At 27.4% G+C, this 22,192-nt stretch overlaps 1 protein-coding gene across 4 annotated transcripts in view; it reads left to right on the top strand.

The window, feature by feature from the left end:
* Positions 1–1,161: 1,161 nt before the first annotated feature.
* LOC107443336 (dystonin) overlaps positions 1,162–22,192 on the top strand; it is a 289,005-nt gene continuing 267,974 nt past the window's right edge. For 2 of the 4 annotated variants that reach the window (XM_043041041.2, XM_043041040.2), the window contains exon 1: positions 1,211–1,426. In XM_043041041.2, coding sequence (XP_042896975.1) covers positions 1,330–1,426 — 97 coding nt within the window. In that variant the 5' untranslated portion in view covers positions 1,211–1,329. Of the gene's footprint in view, positions 1,427–22,192 lie in introns of all 4 variants that reach the window. The other 2 variants (XM_043041044.2, XM_043041042.2) reach the window with 2 other exon arrangements.

Below are 22,192 nucleotides of genomic sequence, written 5' to 3'. Positions count from 1 at the left end.
AAAATATCTATCCTGAAAAAATTTTAGCTTAGGAAAAGAATTTCTCCTGATATGACTATCTAAAATTGAAGTGATGAAGAAAATATGAGATTATACCTCATATCCCAGCAAACATCCCCCTCGCTTTTTTTCTTTTACAATTTTTTTGCCTGATCAATGTCTCCAGATAAACCCTTCACAGGACCCCAAACACCTCCACAACCAGTTTTACCCCTTTTTTATTACCCAAAAGGGTGTGTGATTACCAGATTATGACTAAGATTATTACAAGACTGTTTGAGTTAACATAAAAAAAAAACAAATTTAATTAAATAAATATGATTTGTTGTTATTTTCATTTAATTTTTGCTATGTTAGTATACCATTTATTAACAACAAAAAACCTTTAAAGAAATACGGTTTGACAAGAACAGCTGACTGAAATTAAAATTTTAAAATAATACGCAAAAAGTATGTATATTTTTATGAATACATAATATCATAAATTTGCAACCATTAATCATAAATTTACCTGCAATTTTAACTAGCTTTTTTTTGATAGAAATTAATGCTAAAATGTTTGCATACTCATTGTCTCTGATGAAGTCGAAGATAAAAGACAAGGAAGAGCTTGCAAACTGCGAAAAAGTAAGACAAAAAATTGAAGGTCGCATTTTGCCGAAAAGAAAGATGTATAAGATTTCTAAGAGAATATTTTCAATTAAGGAAAAAAATTACTGAAAAAGGAAATTCATAAGAAAATAATAAAAATTGGTGATGGAATCACTTTAAAAAAATTATATTTTCAAAATTTATGAATAATAAAAATTAAGATATGCGTTTTTATATTAATTATGCCTTCTTATGCTTTAGCCTCCTTATTGTCTTAGGCTTTGTTAATGACCTCATATTTAAAAATTATTTCATCTTAAAATTAAAAAATAAAAATAAATAAAGAAAACGAAAAAAAAAAAAAGATTGAAAGAGGAAGTATCATTGCATCTAGTCATTTGGAGAGCACTGACTAAGGATTTAAAAATAACTATGTTATACAAAATTATTGCCTAAAAAAGTGATGGAAAAGGTTAAAAAAATATATAACATATAAGATTCTTTCATATTCCTGACAGGATTTATGCATGTTAACTCAGTGAACGAAAATTTGGCGAAAGACTTGGCGATGAATGAGAAGAACATTCGATCGACTGAGACTGCGCTCGTTTCTCGAGCTGGTGTATTTTGTTAGGCTTAATGGAGATCAAAATAGAGTAGTTCGTAACAGTGACAACATTAGTTATATGATGAGCTGTTCCTGAAACCGGCTTCTCATTGCTCCATGTGCGAAAGGTTATGGATTTCAGTCAGAGTCTTTCTGAATGGGCCAAGGATAAACCTTTGAGTATTTTACAGCTCGATCCAGCTGATCGGGCTGTTTTGAAAATCGCAGGTACGAATGATTTTTTAACTTTACACCGTTAGGGTTAAAGACCGAAAGGAGTGACATTTGTAAGGGGGATTCCTCCGAACACCACTCCGCCAGTCCAAAATTAGTCACGTTAGGTTCGTAGGGACAATCATGCATTTTCATCTTTAACTTTACCGGCTTTTAAAACAACTCCGATTTCATTTCTCACTGAGAAACACATATGATCTGAATAAAGGTCGCATAATGTTATTTTTGTTTGTTTCGTAATATGATCTGACTATTAGATCATCCTTTACTGAAATAATTAACTTCGTTAAAAGGCTAGATTAATATTGTTTAGTTATCATATTCTAAAGAATATAAAAAAAAATTATTAATTAAATAAACAATTAATAATTACATTGTAGATGCTTTAATTTGTCTGAGATCGATTAGAAAATAGACAAAAATATTATTATTTATGAATTATGGAAATGTTAATGTTAAATATCAGAGATGATTTTTTGTTTGTTTACGTTTTATGATCTGATTATTAGATCATTCTTTCTTGCAATAATTAGTTCAGTTTTATAAAAGGATAAATAATTATTGTTTATCTTTATTTTACATTAAAAGATAAGATATTTTTTAAAATATATAAGATTGTAATGTTCAAAATTGTTGTAGTTTTTTTAAATTTGATTAGAATCGTTCAAAAACTGAGTATATTTATTTTCTTTTGAAATGATTTCCAAAGCAACTTAGACATTATTTATTTTGCTGTGCTCTTTTTATTAGAAACATGCAATATTTTAAAGAAATTGCAAGAGAACTTTACTCATGATAAACTTGAGATTTTAAAGATATAAATCAATGATGTATTTACATTGATGTAAAAAAGAAAGCTTTAATTTCGAAAGGTTAATTCTTAGATAAATTTTAATCTTGAAAACAAAAACAAGTTTTTAAGAAAGTGACCCTATTTATTCTATTTATCAGTTTAAAACATGCTTCCATAATTACATTTCAAGTCAATTAAATCAATTCCAATACATCAGTCAGTTTTTATTACATGTTACTCCTTTTTTATGAGATTTAGATATGTATAGTAAATAAGAATGAGATTATTTATGAACAGTTTCAGAAGATGAATATCTTATCTTACTGCATTGCAGTGTGGTTCTGATAATGTTACATTTATTTTTGTTTTTTTAATTTATTTTTACTTATTATGATAGGCATCAACAATTCTTATAATATTTATTTTATATTTTTATCTGTTAATTATCTGTATTTTATATGCTTTGTTGTAACTTGATTGTTTTATTCATTGTTATGTTATATATGTGGAATATATGAGAAACGAAAGCTACAAAAACACACAAAACCCTTAGTTTTTTATGATTACTAGGACATATAAATTTTACCTATAAAATTAAAAACTATGAAGCTATCAAATAAAAAGAATATGACATAATGAAGTCATATTTTTGATTTTCTTGCAGAATAATTTTTTCATGTTTTTTCAAAATGATTTTTAAAATTATCTTGTTTGATGTGCTAAAATAATTTATACATCTTTATAATATGCACTTATAATGTATTTTATTTGTGTGAATTATTATTTAGTTTTTATGCAATAAATAATATTTGCTATTCCATGTCAAATATAATTTCTATTGCAACTCGATCAATTCATATAGAATTTTTCATTAACGAAGCATTTCTTAGCAATCAATTCTATTACAAGTTAATTTTGTTTCATTCTATTGTAACTTATCAGTCATAAAGGCAAATTTTTATGGCATGTTTACTCTTAGGTTGTTCAATATATGTTCTAAATTATTAGGTATTTTTCATAAGGAGTTGTAAAACATAAATATCTAAATTTAACTGCATTGCAGTGTAAAATATTAGGTAATGTAGTATATAGGTTGTCTAAATTATTAGGTATTTTTCATAAGGAGTTGTAAAACATAAATATCTAAATTTAACTGCATTGCAGTGTAAAATCAATTATTACACATTGACATTGAAAATTAACTTGTTATGGAAAAAATATAATATCCTTCCTAAGTATTTAAAAGAAATATTACAAAATTTTTGTTCAAAGCGTTTCATTAGCATTTAGCATGGTTACCTTTAGTTTTTGTTTACCTCCTAAATGGAGTTTCGTATTATGTGTCGGACATTTAAAATTTGTCTTTTTTGTTAATAATTGTTTGTTTATCTTTAATAACGATAACATTTATCATTGATTTAAAATATTGGAGTTTATATGTTTATTGAAAAAAAATATTTATATATAAAATTTTATATTATTTTCTCTTTCTGTGTTTTAATTTTTTAGTTAAGTTTTTGATATTTAAAAAAAAATTATCTTATAATTTTGTAATACGATTTTCTCTTTTTACTAGTACAACACAATAAGTTTTGAGATGCATAGAATTAGATACTAAATTATATATTTAACATTTTGAATTTGATAAAACTTCCTCCAGTTTTATTTCAGTCAGTTTTTTTATAAATGAATGCAAATAACTGTAGGTAAAACTTTAAAAAAACAAAAAAACATGGATGAATTTTTTTACTGCTGAATATAAATAATTGCTAATAAGTAATAAATTGTGCTGTAAATAATCATAAATACCATAAGAGAAACATATTTGATGGTTGTACAATATTTGTAAAGTTTATTGAAGAATTAAAGTTAAAAAAAAAAAATAATAATAATAATTTGAGATATAATGTATCCATCTGTTGTTTACCATGCTTTTTTCATTAATTGAGGGTGGGTATTAGAGATTTTATAAAGCTTAGGGATTAAAATTGGTTAAAAATGTAACTGTTAATAGTAATCCAAATGTTCTGCAAGCAAGATAACTTGCTGTTAGAAATTACTTTGGTATTCAAGATTGTTATTACTTGCAGTCTAATATACTTCTTACATTAATCATTTAGCTTACATTAATTTCTTAACACATTAAAAATCAATAATTGTTAAAATTAAATAATTATTACTTTCAATGTCTTAGCTCCATCCACTTTTTATTTAAGGAATTAATTTTAAAATTAGATAGAAAACTTATCATTCAAGAGCGATATACATGAAAGCAACCATGTGGAATATTTAAGTGGGTTAGCAGTTACCGTTGACTGAATTATCTCTATGGAATGTGTTTTCTCATTTTATTTGATGCATTAAAAACAAAATATTGTCAATGTGAAAAAATATTTATGTTACATCTCAGTCATAATCCCATTTGTGGACCTGATGTGACACTTATAGCACTAGCGTGTTTTATCTTGTAACTTTGAGAATGTCATTCTACCATAACTTGCTCCGTTGTTCTAGAATATCAGAAATTAAGTAGTATGTGGGAATAATATTTTATATGGTAAAAACTAAAATAAATTTACTAATCAAAAAGCTGATAAATATTGCTAAAAAATTCCTCCCACGGTTTGGACATTGGTTAGATTCCTTTTACAAAAGTTTGAGTCAGACTTATCTGATAATTTCTTAGTGGTTTGGAAATGGTTAAAATAATGTCCCTGATGATTTCAGAGCTGGAAAAATTCACGAACAGTTGGGGAGCATAGTGCGGAGGTCTGATGATTACTATGACCATCTTTCCTCCGATCTAACTTTTGTTAGTATAATGTGCGCTTGCATCAGCATTGTCACCAGTAGCTCATTAGTGGGACTCTAGTGCGGCATTAATAACCAAACCAAGCAATATAAATTATCAATTTTCATTTTAATAATTTATTTATTTACATGCAACATTTTTTAAATGTATATTTTTTTATGTTATGAGAATTCTTTTTTCTTGTTATCTCGTCATATTATTAGATTTTTTTAGCTTATATATTTATTTTTTTGATTTCATAGATTTTTCATATAAAACAGATTTTTAGGTAGAATTTCTTTCTAGTAGTTTTTCAGTTGATTGTCCATGTTTAGTTTAAATTATACAAAACGTTAAATCGAGTTGTTGCAGAGGTATCAATAGGTCAAATAGGCTCATGGCTTTTGCCAGTGTTTCAAATTTAACATGTTACCGTAACACTTTAATGTCTTCAAACATTGCATTTGTTAAATTTCATGAGTTATCTTTAGTTTAATAAAAAATTTAAAGTATTTTTATTAATCTACAATAATTTGTTTGACAGAAATAAAGGAGATAAAAATACAAGCCCATTTTTTATTCATAGTCTTTGCATTGAATGCTCAGCTACAGATGACATAAGTTTAATTATCAAGGTTCAAAAATGATTTTAAGTTATTAATTAAATAACATGATAAAAAAATGACTATTTTCCAAGATTCTTTTTTTTTTTTAAATATTTTATTGTAAACTGTTCATAGTCTGCTGTTAGGGCTAAAGTCCATTGGTCAGATTTTAAACAAATATGTTTTTATTATAATCTTAACATTCAACATCTTTCATAATTACCACATTTCATAAGAATATATTAATAATATTGATTCATTCAGATTATTCACATTCTCTGCAAGACTTTAAGTGAAATCAGGTGCAACCACAAAGAGACATTATAACATAGATATTGGAATTATCTTAACTTTAATGTGTATTCAGTCATCTTTCACTTCCTTTCACCTTGAAATTGATCCTATCTCACCCTATTATTCACAATAATCTTTCTCGTTATGTCCTAAATTTGCCTTAATAGTGATCCATAAAATTGTAACTGTTTTTGAATGGGAAATAAAATAATATTCATTCATCTAAAAATATTTTCTATCTGTATAAGCAATTTTGATGAATGATTTTAGTTCTTAGAACAATATTTTAGTTGAAATTTTAATGTATTGCTTCAAACTTTGCACTTAAAAAATGAAATGGTATAGCCTAGGGGTGCAATTGGTTGCTTCTAATTAAACAGGGTGCGTAGCGTTTTTAAAAAGTGCTTAAAGGTGCTTATTTTCTATTTTCGTTTTTAAAAGCCCTTAAAGGTGCTTTTTTTATTAGGTGTTTTTAAAAAATGCTTAATTTTCCCTCTTTCAAAAGGAGATTTTCCTTCACTATGTTGATTTTCACTTCGAATTATGTAAAAAGACACAGTTTACAGTGTTCTATTCTACGTTTTCACAATTAATTCAACCCCAATCTATTTCAGCGTATTGTCAGTCCGTAGCGTATGCAAACGCCATTCGTTTTACATGAATCAAAATTTTATGATTTTTGACAGATGTCAAAAACAATGCTAAAAAGTTCTTTGACATGACGGTTAAAACAAGATAAAACCGTCAATTGTCAAAAATTTTCCAACCTTGCCTAGTTATATATTTTTTAAAGTGCTTAAAAATATTTTTTGAGTGCTTGAAAAGTGCTTAAAAGGTGCTTATTTTTTGTTGAATAATTTGGCTTTTTTTTTGTTTAATAATGTGGGTACGCACCCTGTTAAAGAAACAAGTTTTATGTGCACCAGTACTAAATGTGTCGATTTCCTCTTGAAAAATTTATTTCGGTCTAATATAGCTAATTAAAATGTAGTAAGAATCAGCATAAATGTTAAGTTAATGCTTTTAAGATTAATAAGTTAGAAAATTAAAAGCTTAAAGAATGATTGAATTCTAAATGTGGTTGCAGTGATAATTAGATTCAGAGCTCTTTTTTTAAACTATAAGCTTTAAGTTTCTTGATTTTTTAAAATTAATTTTAATTCATTGAATGCATAATAAAGTAAGTAGAATGGTAAGTTGTCCTGAAGCAGGATTTACTTCTCAAAGTCCTGTTAGGCCTACAATGAGTAATTGTAGTAAATGCATAATATTTGTCCTTATTCATGAAAAGTTTCAAACAATGTAATTACTAGAAACTTTATTTCAATTGTGTTTAAACATAACAAGAAAGCTTGTTTTTTAAAAAAGCAATTTAATTTTTTAATATCAATAATTTTTTAATATGTTGTGGGAGATGTTTTAGGGCAAAATTTGGAAATTTTGTTTCTGTTCAGTAGCTAGTTGAAGCATTTTTTATAGTGACCACTTTCAAAACATGATGACTTTTTAAAAAAATAAAACTTTTAAAGGAATAATAAAAAAAAAAAAACTAAAAAAAAAAAAACTGCTGATTTTAATAAAGTAAGTTTTTTTTGAAGGATTTTTCCAAATATAGTAGACATTACAAGGTTCATAAAAATTTAACAAGTGTGAAATTAAATAATTTTCAGATTATTGAAAAAAAAATACACAAGGATTGCATTTTTGACGCAAAAAGTGGCGATTGGCAAACAACTTTTTTATCGCCATTTGTTATCTTAAGTCGCCTCTTGGAGGCTGTTAATTTTGCCCTACAGGGAGTAGGGGAGAAAATTTTACTTTCTGAATTAGGGGAACTCTTCAACAATTAAAAGAGGATCGGCATCTTTATAATTTTTAATTATTATGGTACTTCATACCTTATACTTCATTACTTGTATTTCATATCTAGCTTATGCACTCTTATGTAATAAACGCTTCATCACTCTATCTCTTAGATAATAGGTCTATAACTTGATATAGCTGTATAGTGAATGAGATTGTAAGACGAACTTACTTGTAGATTTGCAATAAAAGATGACTAAGATGTTGCTTCGTTGCAACTCTTTGTCGCAAACTGTCACAATTTTAAGAACCTCCTCTTTCTACTCCAGGCGTGACATCATTAATGGACGACCCCGAAATTAAATTAGTGTTGCTTTTTAACTAACTAATCATTCAACTCCTTGACTATGAATTGAAAGTGAACTAATTTTTATACTGCCATTATTTATGTTAAACAAATTATTTAACTGAAGAGAAATATTCTTAAATTTTTATTAAAAGATGAATAAGTAAAAAAAAAAAGTTCGCTTATCTTTGAAAACGTTGACGTCTTTAGGTCACATCTGGACTTAGCAAAACTGTCTAAGTCGTTAGTCTGATTAATGATCTTGGGTTAGTTGCGGAACTTATTTTCACATTTTAGTTTGGCCATGGTTTTAATATTTTGAATCCACTAGTGCAATTTTTATTTGATGCTCTGTGAAATTGAGGATTTTTATTTTACATAACTATTAACGATTGTTATTGAAGATATTCCTTAAAATTTTTTGCAATTTTGTTTGGAAAAGAGTGTTTGACGTTTGATTTCAAACAGTCATTTTGGTCTGTTATAAAAGCTAACAAGCATGAAAAGATCGATTCACAGAGCCACAGCCTTGATAGTCTAGTGTCACGCGCTACTGTGTATTGATTCCTAGGTCTAGCAGTGCCGTTTAAGTGAAAGACTGTAGTCGCCACATAGTGTGCGACAGCTATATGAAATATGCAAATTCGGAATTACTTATTGATAAAATGTTTCAGCTTATTTATCGCGTTTATAATCTGAAAGCGTGAAAATTTCTTTATTCTCTCTGAATTATTTTCTCACTGATTTGAAATAAGATGTCTTAGCCCTTTTTTTTAAATTTGATGTTACATATGGTCCAGTTTTATAAATAAAGATAATAAGGAATAGATGAAAAATTAAATTAACCACAGTGAAGATTATCATTTATGAACAAGCATGTAGCGTTTAGAATTTATGTACTTTCTATCCTAAATTTTGTAACGAAAACTCGAAAATCAGTTTCTAGCCGTAGTTCGAAATTGTAATCAATGCTAGGCTTTAACAGTTTTTTAAAATTATTATTGTGTGTGACTCATACTGTTTTAAATCGTTATGTAATATATAATATTAGGATCAAATAGTTTTTAAATTTATTATAGTATGAGACAAATATCGTTTGAAAGTGAAATCAATGTTAGGATTTAACAGTTTTAAAATTTATTGTCGTTTGAAATTTTTATCAATGTTAGGATTAAATGACTTTTAAGTTTATCATTGTTAAAAATTTGTATTGTTTGAAATTGTTGTCAATGTTAGGATTTACTAGTTTAAAATTTATTATAGTTTGAGATATACATCGTTTGAAATTGTAACCTATGTTAGGATCAAATAGTTTCAACATTTATTGTCGTTTGAAATAGTTATCTATGTTAGGATTTTTATCAATGTTAAGATTAACTAGTTTTTAAATTTATTATAGTTCGAGACAAATATTGTTTGAAAGAGTAATCAATGTTAGGATCTAATAGTTTTAAAATTTATTTTCGTTTGAAATTGCTATCAATATTAGGATTAAATGGTTTTTAAGTTTATTATTGTTAAAGACTTGTATTGTTTGAAATTGTTAACAATGTTAGGATTTACTAGTTTAAAATTTATTATAGTTTGAGATATACATCGTTTGAAATTGTAACCAATGTTAGGATAAAATAGTTTTAACATTTATTGTCGTTTGAAATAGTTATCAATGTTAGGATTAAAATTAATTTTGTTTTTGTTCATTAACTGTTGAAACAGAATAATAATAATGAAAATCGAAAATGCTAATTCTTGCGCATCTTAGTCAAATTATTAAGGCTATTTTTTCTACTGTTTATATTATGCTCTTGAACTAATTGTGGTTTGAAAAATAAGTTGAGGCTACACCCATATATTTGCACCCTTATATCTTATCTAGTCTACGAATCAAATATATTGTTCTCCGCTTCAGAATACAAATTACACNGTTTTCACAATTAATTCTATGAAATTGTTATCAATGTTAAGATTAAGTAGTTTTTAAATTTATTATAGTACGAGACAAATATCGTTTGAAAGTGTAATCAATGTTAGGATTTAACAGTTTTAAAATTTATTGTCGTTTGAAATTGTTATCAATGTTAGGATTTACTAGTTTAATATTTATTATGATTTGAGACATACATCGTTTGAAATTGTAGCCAATCTTAGGATTTACTAGTTTAATATTTATTATGGTTTGAGATATAAATCGTTTGAAATTGTAACCGATGTTAGAATTTACTAGTTTAAAATTTATTATGGTTTGAGATATACATCGTTTGAAATTGTAACCAATGTTAGGATTTGCTACTTTGAAATTTATTATGGTTTGGAGAAATAAATACATGGTTTGAAATAGTAACCAATGTTAGGATAAAATAGTTTTAACATTTATTGTTTTAAATAGTTATCAATGTTAGGATTAAAATTAATTTTATTATTGTTCATAAACTGTTAAAACAGAATAATAATAATGAAAATCGAAAATGCTAATTCTTGCGCATCTTAGTCAAATTATTAAGGCTATTTTTTCTACTGTTTATATTATGCTCTTGAACTAATTGTGGTTTGAAAAATAAGTTGAGGCTACACCCATATATTTGCACCCTTATATCTTATCTAGTCTACGAATCAAATATATTGTTCTCCGCTTCAGAATACAAATTACACCAATTATTTTCATGTCTATAAATACAAAGAGCCGATGATGAAACAGGTTTTCGATTGAATGAAGCATCTTAAAAATTGTGTTCAAAATCTTGCATAGCATAATATCTGTCCTAAAAGATGGGGGGTAATTGAGATGTTATTTGTTTTTTACATATCGCTCCCAACAAAGTAATGTTTCCAATAAGAAGAGTTTTAATTTATTGAGTTGAGTTACGAAAGTATTGAAAGTATATAAAGTTGGTAACTCAAATCCAAACGAAGAAAGGTATAGATTGCATTTGTTTCTTTTATAAACAATAACGCTTAGATTTCAGATTGTAAGTGAACATTGTTTTTGATCTATTTTAGCAAACAAATAAATGAAACATTCTGAATAACTTTGATCTATTGATCGGATTTTCACGTACAAAGACTCAAACTTTATGGCTGATCTCAAATATGCTAATTAATTTGTGAGACGATATTTTAAGTTACAAAAATAAGACACATAAAAGTACTTTTTCTGAATTAACGTAGGTTTTTTCGACGGATTTGGATTTCTTAGTCTCAAAGGAGGTTGCCGCCATCTGGAAATATGGTCCGAATAGTTTGGCCAGGAGAATGGTCCGAAGTTAGGACCCTTTAATGTTAATTTTACTTCTGTCATATTTCAAGAGATTTTTAAGCGAATTGAACGTTTTTGCGAACAGTTATTAAATTCGTTTATCCAAAAATAATTAATTCCACGCAAAAAATGTTTTTTCTTATAATTATTTATTAATTTTTTATTATTTTATTTCATAATAGTCAAAAACATTTTGAATCTATAGGTATACAATTATTTACTTTATTTTTAAAGAATTTAATTTTAGATAGCCAAGTACAAATTTGAAGGAAATCGATCGAATAGTTTCTTAGAAATTGAATTAGAAAAAAAATCTTATATTTAAAATTCAATTTTTCATAGATTCATAGATATGATTTTCTTCAGTAATTTTTCAATTGATTTCAGATATTTAACATAAATTTACAAAGTATTGAAAAACTTCGATTTGGCAATAATGGGTTAATTCAATTGCATGAGCTTCATTTTTCAGATTGCAGCAGGTTCTGCAAACTGAAAAACTTGTAGTAGTCTGCATCTTTTAAAATTACGCGAATCCCATAAATTTCTATTTAGAGGTTTTGAATGACACGTTTAACTATGTTGTCTTATTAGTTTTTTATTGTAACCTATATAAATATATGCTATATTAGTTAGAGACGTTTTGTTCGTAGTTTAACATTTTCCATTGACGTCGTTTTCTTCAATAATTATATCATCGGTATTAAAATATATTCTTAATGAACATGTCCTCATTATCAATACTAAAATATTGATATACAAAATATTATTGGAAAATTATGTCTTTAGACAATGGGCTAATTTAATTGCAAGTAGTTTGTTCGTATTTAGTTTTAGAGAGCTGATAGATTCTATGATTCACAGTCGTCGCTATCTCTTAAAATTGTCAGAATAAACTTCTCTGTGGTACTTGAATATGATTATTTTCAACCAAATTCTATCAATAGATTTTCAACAACAGCTACAGTTTTTTAAAGGAAATGTAACTTGAATTTTTAAGAACAATTAATGTTTTTGAATTGTTCTTATAGTTACTATTTTAATTGTGATCATCGTTAAAATGATCAATGTTGTAGTGGAAAACTTTTCAGTGGCGCAAAAATTTTGTCTTTAAAAAAATTATCTAAATTAAAACACCTTCCCAATTAATGTAGTTTCATAACATAATTCTAAATTAAAAAAATAAATAAATAACAGTTATAAATGTCATATTGGGACCGGGATAGCCTGGTTGACAGGGCGCTGGACTCATGTTCGTGAGATCGGGAGTTCGAATGCAGCTGACCGAAGACTCCCCATGTAGTAAATGATGACTGGTGCACGTTAAATATGTTGGGCCACAAAGTCCTCCATGTTTCCATGACAAATTATACTACTTGGGGTACTGAGTTGGAGATGGATCGCTCTCTGGTTCAGGTCAAAATTATGATCTGTTTATGTATAAATTGGTCCGCCCTATAAACGGGTGTGCCAAAAGTCAAATTCTTGGCCATAGATGGCGCCACTGGAAACAAGAACAATTGCATCCCCTCTAAAGATATTGAGGATAGGGATCCTTTGCGAGTGGCTTTGGTATGTTGTGCCATATATGCCTGCAGCAGCAAGAAAAGATGCTAAGCACAAGACTTTTACTTTTTAACCAATTTTAAAAAGAACAAAAAATTAAAAAATTCATACAAATGCACGAGCAAACAATTTTTAAAATAAATATAAAAAAATTCCTGTTAATAAACAACTGCACAATGAACGAAAAAATGGGATTGTATCGAAAAATCAGTGAGGGTCATCGTTTCCCAGCGTATCCCTTCAACTATACTGTTGTACTGTATACCAGGGTGAGTAGCGTTTTTAAAAAGTGCTTAAAGGTGCTTACTTCCGATTTTTAAAAATCCTTAAAGGTGCTTTTTTCATTGGGTGTTTTTAAAAAGTGCTTAATTTTCCTTTTTTTAAAATGAGATTATTCCTTTACCATGTTGATTTTTGCTACGAATTATGCAAAAAGACACAGTTCACATTGTTCTATTCAACGTTTTCACAATTAATTCAATCCCAATCTATTTCGGCGTATTGTCAGTCCGTAGCGTATGAAAACGCCATTCGTTTTACATGATTCAAAATTTCATGATTTTTGACAATTGTTTAAAACAATGTCAAATTTTTTTTTTTTGACATGACGGTTAAAACAAGATAAAACCGTCAATTGTCAAAAACTTTCCAACCCTGCCTAATTATGATATTTTTTATAAAGTGTTTAAAAATATTTTTTGAGTGCTTAAAATGTGCTTATGTTTTGTTGAATAATTTGGCTACGCACCCTGTATACGTGATTTTTGTCGCTTAAATTTTCATAGACGCTATTTTCGTCAGTAATTTTTCCAGCTGATTTCTATATTTTTAATAATACCGGATATTATGGAAATAAAGCGACTTGGTGTTGCATGAATGCGCGAAGTTGCAAGGTTTACTACATTAGCTTGTTGTAAACCTTGTAGTTCCAAATAAACTGAAACCGGCATCTTTAAAATCACCCGAAAACTTTTTTTACATTACTTGAATATGATTATCTTCAACAAAATTCTATCAAGAAGTTGCTAATAACAACAACAATCTCATAAAGGGAAATGCCCTTTTTCCGATGTTGTCTTTTAACTCTTTTTTTTATTGTGATCTACATAAAATCGTGTTAGAGTTTGAAACGTGATGAGCATATCATTTAGATCTGCAGAAAACGAAACTTAGTTTGACCTTCACCTTCTACCTCATCTCGTTCAAGAAGAGTGAAATTTACCCTTCAAATCCTAAGTGAACTTCATTGTATTCTGTGGGGCGTGAATATCTTGGCCATTTGTTAAATGAAGGGAAGATGTTACTTAGATGGATTTCTTTCTTTCTTCCATTTTTTTTCTTCCATATGTAATTCTAGGTTTAATTTCCATCTCCTGTTAAAGATGGGTTTTCTTAAAGCCTTGGTATTGAATATCACAAGCTATGTAGTTTGGTCTTATATTAAAAGAGATACTTAATGTGATTATGTTTCATTTCATCAAAACCCTCATTATTTTTGTTATAACCTTCGAGTAGTTAAGTTAATGAGGCATAGTCAGGAAATTTCTATTTTGTATTTTGATTTGTTTCACAAAGAAGCGCTTAGAAGAAATAGCAGTTGCATGCGCCACAGGTGCAGGCTCTCTTGATGTTATCGAGACATTTTTGAGTTTTCACTTTCAGAACTACCGAATAAATGTATATCTTTTCAGTTCATAATATAATCTATTAAAAGAAAAATTTGACAATGAAGAACTTATTTTGTGGGGGAAATTACTTCCGCATCGAAGTTTTCTTTTAATCATTCCTTCAGCTTCTGATAAATTCTACAGAAATTAAATTTAATATGGTAATCATTAATTATATGAGTTAGTAAATATATGGAACACTTAGAAAGAATAAATACACCGACTAAATAGGAAAATAAGTTTAAAGGTCTTGCATAAAAAATTTCTAACACGCCTTAAAAGTTTCATAAACACATAATTTGTGGCATTTTGAATTATCGTTAATAATGCTATCAGAATAAAAATATTTGTTTTTATATAACATTTGTATTAGCCATAACCATGGTGCATAGCTTTTTTATAAAGTGCTTAAGGGTGCTTGCTTTAGATTCTCATTTTTTCAAAGCCCTTAAAGGTGCTTTTTTTTCATTGGGTGATTTTAAAAAGTACTTGATTTTTCATTTTCGGAAATGAAATTTTTTTTTTTACCAGGTCGATTTTTGCCACGTACTATGCAAAAGCGTGCTTTTCACATAGTTCTATTCAACGTTTTCACAATTCATTCAACCACAATCCATTTTGGCGAACCGTCGGTCCATAGCGTATGAAAGCGCCCATGTTTGATGAAATATTTGGGCGTCTACTGAGCTGGGTTTGGTGAAATTATTGCACTCTCATATGCATGCTGCATTTTGCAAGTTATTCTTAATTTCAGGCTTCATTTTCCACCCTCTGATTTCGAACCGAAAAATCTTTCAATCTTTTTATTGTGACTAATATAATCAAGAAAAGAGTTCTTTGTCAGAAACTATTTATTTTATCATGATCATGTAAACTCTTTTAAAATTATTTTGTATTTGTTAATGCATATAGTGCTTAAAAATATTCTTTGAATGCTTAAAAAGTACTTAAAAGGTGCTTATTTTTTGTTGAAAGGTTTCACTACGCACCCTGATAACGTTTTGGAGAAACAGATTAATAATTATTATTGATTTGATATTTTTTATCTAAGAAATAAAGCTCACGCTAAGTGTGTCCTCCCTTTCCTCACAAAAAATTACTATATTTTAGTTTTCGAACATTAAGGTTTTTAAAGTTTTATTTTACGTTATTTGTTGTCATAACACGATAGGTATTGCATGGTTTATATTTTACTTTTATGGCAAAAATATTAAAAAATGTATACATACTACATTAATATTTGCTTTTTATATTGACTTTGAAAGTTTTATGAACTGTTCTAGTGAAAGTCGTGCTTCTAAATAAGATAGAGATAAAAAAAATATAAAACAAATAATTATTGTTTTAGTTATGCAATATTTCCTTATAATCGGACCACAACTGAACACTGATTATTATCCGTTGTGGTCCGATTATAGGGAAATATTGTATAACTAAACGGGATACAGATTATGATTCGTTGTGCTCCGATTATGAATTTACTGATTTTAATTTATTTATTTATCTTTTATTGAAAAAATATTTTTTAAGTTGTTTATTTGTATCCTATAAATGCTATAATAATACATAGATTTATTCGTCGGATGTAAGATGGAAAGTATCTGGAAATATCATGAAAAAGAAATTAAATATTTTACGATAGATTTATTAGAATATTTGAGGTTTTATTATTAGAAAAAACATAATAATTTTAAGTTACATTTTGCCTTTTAACGAGGACTCTGCTATAATTTTATATTATTATTATTATAAATGTGTTTTTCTTTAAAATGTGATGATAATGCGAATATTAAATATTATTTACGATATCTTTCGTTTCACAGGTAAATGTATATACTCTTGATAGCATTGTATTTTACTTATTGTCGGACAAGAAATCCAAGGAAATTTTTTCATGCCAGCATTAACAATGGACAATTGTTTCTAGATTCATCTACTTTGGAATACCTTTTTTTTGTGAATTATATTAGAATTATTATTTAAGAATAACTTTTATATAAAAATAGTATACTTATATTATTTGATCATTGCCTATACCTTTAGGTAGTTTGTAATCTATAATTTACCACATCCTTGATTTTTAAATTCAACTAAAAATAATTCTACTAATTTTTTGAGTATTATAATCTGTTGTATTTTTTTATGGAATTTTTTCAAGAAAAAATGTCAGGAATACAAAATTATGGATGACAAATTTCTTTCACAATGGAAAAGACACACAATGGATAAGGTTTCTTCCAACTTAAGTGAAAGAAATGGAAGAAACTCTTTTTCAAAACATATATCAAATGCAAAAACAATATTTTAAGCAGTTTATAACTACATTTCAATTTAAAAAATAATATGTTAATTTCCAAGTTATTTAATATTTCATTCTTAAATGAAGACTAAAATGCTGCAATTTTAAAGACAAAAATAAATGTAAAGTTCTTAAGAAATTAAAACAACTGTAATTTCTTTCATAAGTTTACATAAAGGAATATAGTAAAATCTCATTCTATAATTTTGCAAAGAACTCTTACAATATCAAAATCAAATTTTATTAATACACGTAAATTAACAATGTACTAAACTTATATTCTTCTACAAATACCATATTAAATTCAAAATTTCAAATAGCATACTGATATTTATATTCAAATATTAACTAAGAATAAATCAGATTCTTAAATAATATGACAGTGATATTTTAAAATTTTGTATAAAAGTAAAATAGTTATACATAGTTAATATTACATAGTTATTATTATTAATCTCTATCTATCTATTATTAATCTAATAATAATACATAGTTATTATTTTAAAAAAATGTAGCTGTTAAATTTTTTAAACTGATTGATACTATATTAAATTTGATTTGTTTCAATTAAAATTACTCTTATGACGCTTATTACTAAACAATTAATTGTATTGGTCGTTTTTAGTTACTCCATTTTTATCCAGTTTCTTCCATATTGTCCAATTTTTTACATTTGGCCCAGTTTCTTCCGGATTTTTTTTCAGTTTCTTTCAGTGTCCTGGAAGAAATAGGTTTCTTTCGGTTAACCTTTTGCTTACGGCTGGTACAGCATGTGGACCACATGTGATGGTGCACCGTAAGCAAAGGGTTAAAATTCCAACTGCACAAAATTCTGTTCTTTGCTATTATTCTAATCAAATCAAGCTTCCAACGGTTTAAAAAAATTTCATACTAAAATCATATTTAATACATCAAATATTATGCAGATTTACAATGAATACTTAAAAGAATTCGTAATATGTATGTTTGGAAATATTTTAATTTGTTAAAGCAATATTTCATTCTTACTTATGCTCTCATTCAAATGTATAACAATTGTGATTTTGTTTAATTTTGTCAGTTTTCTTCAATTTTTTCCCCTTGATTTCCTTACTTCACAAGAGATAAATTCTCGCTCTTGTTAATGTGCGAAAAAAAAAATGATTATAAAAATATGCTTATCTAGAAATAACACTTACGCCACGTATTTACTCGGTGTTAAGTGCTATTCCGAGTTCCTGATATTTGTTGAAACATACCAAAAAAAAAAAAAAAAAAAAAAAAAAAAAAAAAAAAAAAAAAAANAAAAAAAAAAGAAGAACAAAAGTAGAATTTTCATTCTGGAATTTAAATTTCCAATATCTCCCTTGATAAAACTAGGGGCAATATTTTCCAGATTGCTCCCCATTTAAGAAATCAAATCTCCGAATTTACGGGAAAAATTTATGTTCATTTAAATAAAGATTTTTTTTTTGTCTTTTGTAACTTAGAAAAATATCATTCACACTACTAGGCATATTTAAGGTTTGCTTTTCCAATAATTATGAATATTTCTTTGTATATAAAAATTTGATCGTTTAATCAATAGCCTCTTAGGCTGTTTCTTAACTTTTTTTTTGTTAATTTTGCTTGTTGCGTAATACACAAATCAATAACTTTCGGTCATCATTGTAAAAAATTCCGGTACTTTTTTCCGTAAAATCCATTTTTACTGGAACATGTTACGGAGCAAAAAATATCTGATATGCAGTAATTTTTACAATTATAATTACCGTAAAATCACTGAATCACTGTAGAAATCACGTTGTACTATTTTACGGTTGATGTACTCAAAGTGGCAATACTTAACATCATAATTTGATCCGGAATTTTTAACATGTTGTAATCAGATTTTCAAGCACTGAGATACAATCTTAATGGTTGGAGCATGGCTTACTAATATTAGAAATTTAAAAAAGTCGCAGTTAAAAGATCCTTAAACTCGAAGAAAAGCTTTAATTTTAAATTAAATGTGCTATCTTGCTGAAAAAAATATCCTGGACTTTAAAACGAACAAATATTTTAAATATTTCAAAACAAAATTTAGAAGGAGCCATCTATGGCCAAGAATTCGACTTCTGCCACACCATACGTCACACCCGTTTATAGGGCGGAACCATTCATACATCCATCGATCTCCAATCCAGTAACCCCAGAGTTATTGATTTGTTATGGGAACATGGAAGACTTTCGCGACTCGACAGAGTTAACGTGCATCAGTCACTTTACTACACGGGGGAGTCTTCGGCCGGTGGGGTTCGAACCCACGAACTCTCGGACATGGGCCCAGCGCTCTACCGACCAGGCTATCCCGGCCTTCAACAACAACAACAAATCTTTTTTCTTTGAAAGTCAATATGGCGAGGTTTTTTTCCAACTAGGTAAAAACTATTGAAATCAAATTGAAATAATTCTAAATTTAATATTCGAAAAATTTTTGGATTGTAAGGTATACAAATTTTTAAATCATTTTTAAACCATTTTTAAATTATATAAATTTTAGTACAAGTTTTTAGCACAATATAAGCCAACTTCCAACTCTATCCATAGAGTATAGTTCAAAAAAAGGGATTCTATTAAAAGAATAAATTCAATAATTGAAACAAATAGTATCGTGCTGTAACTTTTTTTTGCTCCAGCGTTTGAGGTTAAATCAACTTAATTCAATACAGTCATTAAAAAAAAAGACAAGTAGCCAGCGTTTCATTCATGAATTAAACATAACCTTCTGTTTATTTATCTATACGGCGAAAGTTTGTGAAACTTGTAATACTCATAGTTATTAAAAACTGCCGATTCTACTGTTCCACCTATAAATCAAGTTTTAGTGAAAGCATAGGTCAGGCTGCCGTGAAAGTAGGGTCTTAAGGTTATTTATACGGCTTTAAGTCAAAGTGACGTATGTCCGTATCTCTAGCCTCGCATATAAATTAAGTTAAAGAATTACATTATATTATTATTCTTTACTATTTATTGAGATTTATTCATCAATGTAGTTTTATCATGTCTTGAAATAAATATTTAACTGACAGGCATTTTTGCTTTTTTTTATTGAGTAGCATATTTATTAGCTTATTTTAAAACTTATACCATTTTTGTTGTTAAATCTTGTTTATTGGCTTGACGTTAAGGTAATTGCAAAAATGAAAAGTGCTTGTTTGTGCCATGATTAAGTTTGACGTGTTAATGACTTTACATTGTTATCTTGTATCACGTTTGCTAACAGAAAACTGAGAAATTTGTTTATTTATTTTATTTTTTTCTTCTGTATAGAATTAGTAATATTAAATATTTTTCTTCATACTTTTAAATGCCTCTGAACATGCAAAAATTATTTTTTTAATCATTATAAACTAATTAATCATTGAATAAATAAAATCGCCGTTATTTTTGTTCAAGCTAAACATCCTGAAATTTTAAAGACAGATATCCAATGAGGTGTAAAATAGTTTAGAACAGAATTCATTTAAGAAAAAGAAATTATAAGTTTCTCTGGGCAGAACAAGTATTTCATCACTATCGTTAAACACTAACTACATATTTAATATATTTTAAAGACACTTTAAAGTTATAAATAAGAATTAAACTAAGTGGTCGAATTAAAATATGTTAATTCCCAGCAAATTTTTTTTATATACTACAGCTAATGGAAAAATATAATTAAACAGTTGAACGTAACTCATATTCACTTTTAGCCCCTAATTTTATTTAATAGTCTCTTTTGAAATATAATAATTTAACCTTTCCTTATTTCTTTGGATAAAATCTTTATTATCAATAAAATCAGACTTTAAAAAGAATCTCAATCTTAAGAATATATTTATAAAAATATTTTCGACTTAATAATTTATGATTCAAACTTGACAAAAATTCATTAATTCCTTGAGTTTTTTTTTACAATTAAATCTATATCTTAGAGAATATATATTTTTATAAAGTAAAATATATCCACTACAGCCCATTGTGTGTCAGGGGGCCACTGAGATTAAGGTTCAACAATTCCGTGACAAGCAAAGTGCTCATGATTGCGCATTGACTGCTTTTATTTCCCACACAAGTTGGTTAGTCAGCTATCTTAAGCTGATGGGCTTCAAGTTGCCACCTGGGATCGAACCCCAGTGCTTCACAATGACAGTTCTGTCAGTGCCTTAACCAATGAGCCATCATCCATATTTTTTTTAACCAAAACGTAATCGAAAGAATTTCTTTGATATATATGACCAATCTTATGATATTAAGTACAAATATTTTTATTAAAAAAATCGCAGTCATCTGCGAGATCACATGTATCTTCTTTGTTGACTAAAAAAAATTGTATCCGTTTGCATTTTTAATTATCATATGATAACTTTAACTTGTGATTATTATTCTATTGAGCAAACGAAAATAAATAGACCGTTCTTCACACGTGGAGTTCATTTCGGCAATGATTAAAAATCTAACCTATAATCATCAAAAATAGAAGTGTTTAAGGAAGAGAATAAAACAGGCAAGAGTTCGTTCAGTGAATCTTAATTCAGAATATTGGCATAATTCAAGCATATCAGCTGTAGCTGTGATCGTTAAGTGCTTATCAATGTAATAATTAACCTTTTTCCATTAATATGTAATTAAATTGCGGAACTTACTAGGGCAAAAAATTAGATAAAAACACCATAGGAAATTTTTATATTTATTAGAATTTTTGTTTTTAAAGAACACAACATTTCTTATTTTTCGTCCAGTTTAATTAAACCAATTATTTTATCATTATTTATTTTAGTATTGTTAAATAAAGTTGCTTCTTACAATAAGCACAGTCTTAAAATTACAATATTTACATTATTTTATTGTAAATTGTGCTCCATATTATTTTGTGACAGTCATACGTATATATAAAGAAATACCAAGTGAACAAATAAAATATCAATTGATAAAGCAAAAGCTTAATTTAAAATGGAGTATCATTGTTTCAATTGCTATTTATTATTAAATTATGTTCTCAAAAATACAGAGCATTGGCCTGATGAGGTTCGTGGGCCTTATGTAGCCTGATTATTGATTGTGCGGCCCTCAGGGTCATTTTATATTGAAAATTGTGTTTTTCGTTGGATTCATACAAAACATATTAAATGAAATTCTGAAATAACAATAAAAATTATATTAACTTTTGGAAAACCCTGTAAAAAATCTAATATAAATAGCACCAATAGGTAATAATTTCGACTAAGGATAATTTTGGTTGTGTATTCAGGACACTAGTCTGTGAGTGTCATTTTTTCTTAATTCATTTCATAAACGAGTTAGGTTTATTTGAAGTTGTTTTGAGTTGTAAAGGTTGATTTG

This window comes from Parasteatoda tepidariorum, chromosome X2 (genome assembly GCF_043381705.1).
Source record: "Parasteatoda tepidariorum isolate YZ-2023 chromosome X2, CAS_Ptep_4.0, whole genome shotgun sequence".
Classification (NCBI taxonomy): domain Eukaryota; kingdom Metazoa; phylum Arthropoda; class Arachnida; order Araneae; family Theridiidae; genus Parasteatoda; species Parasteatoda tepidariorum.
This window is presented reverse-complemented; position numbering and strand designations above follow the sequence as displayed.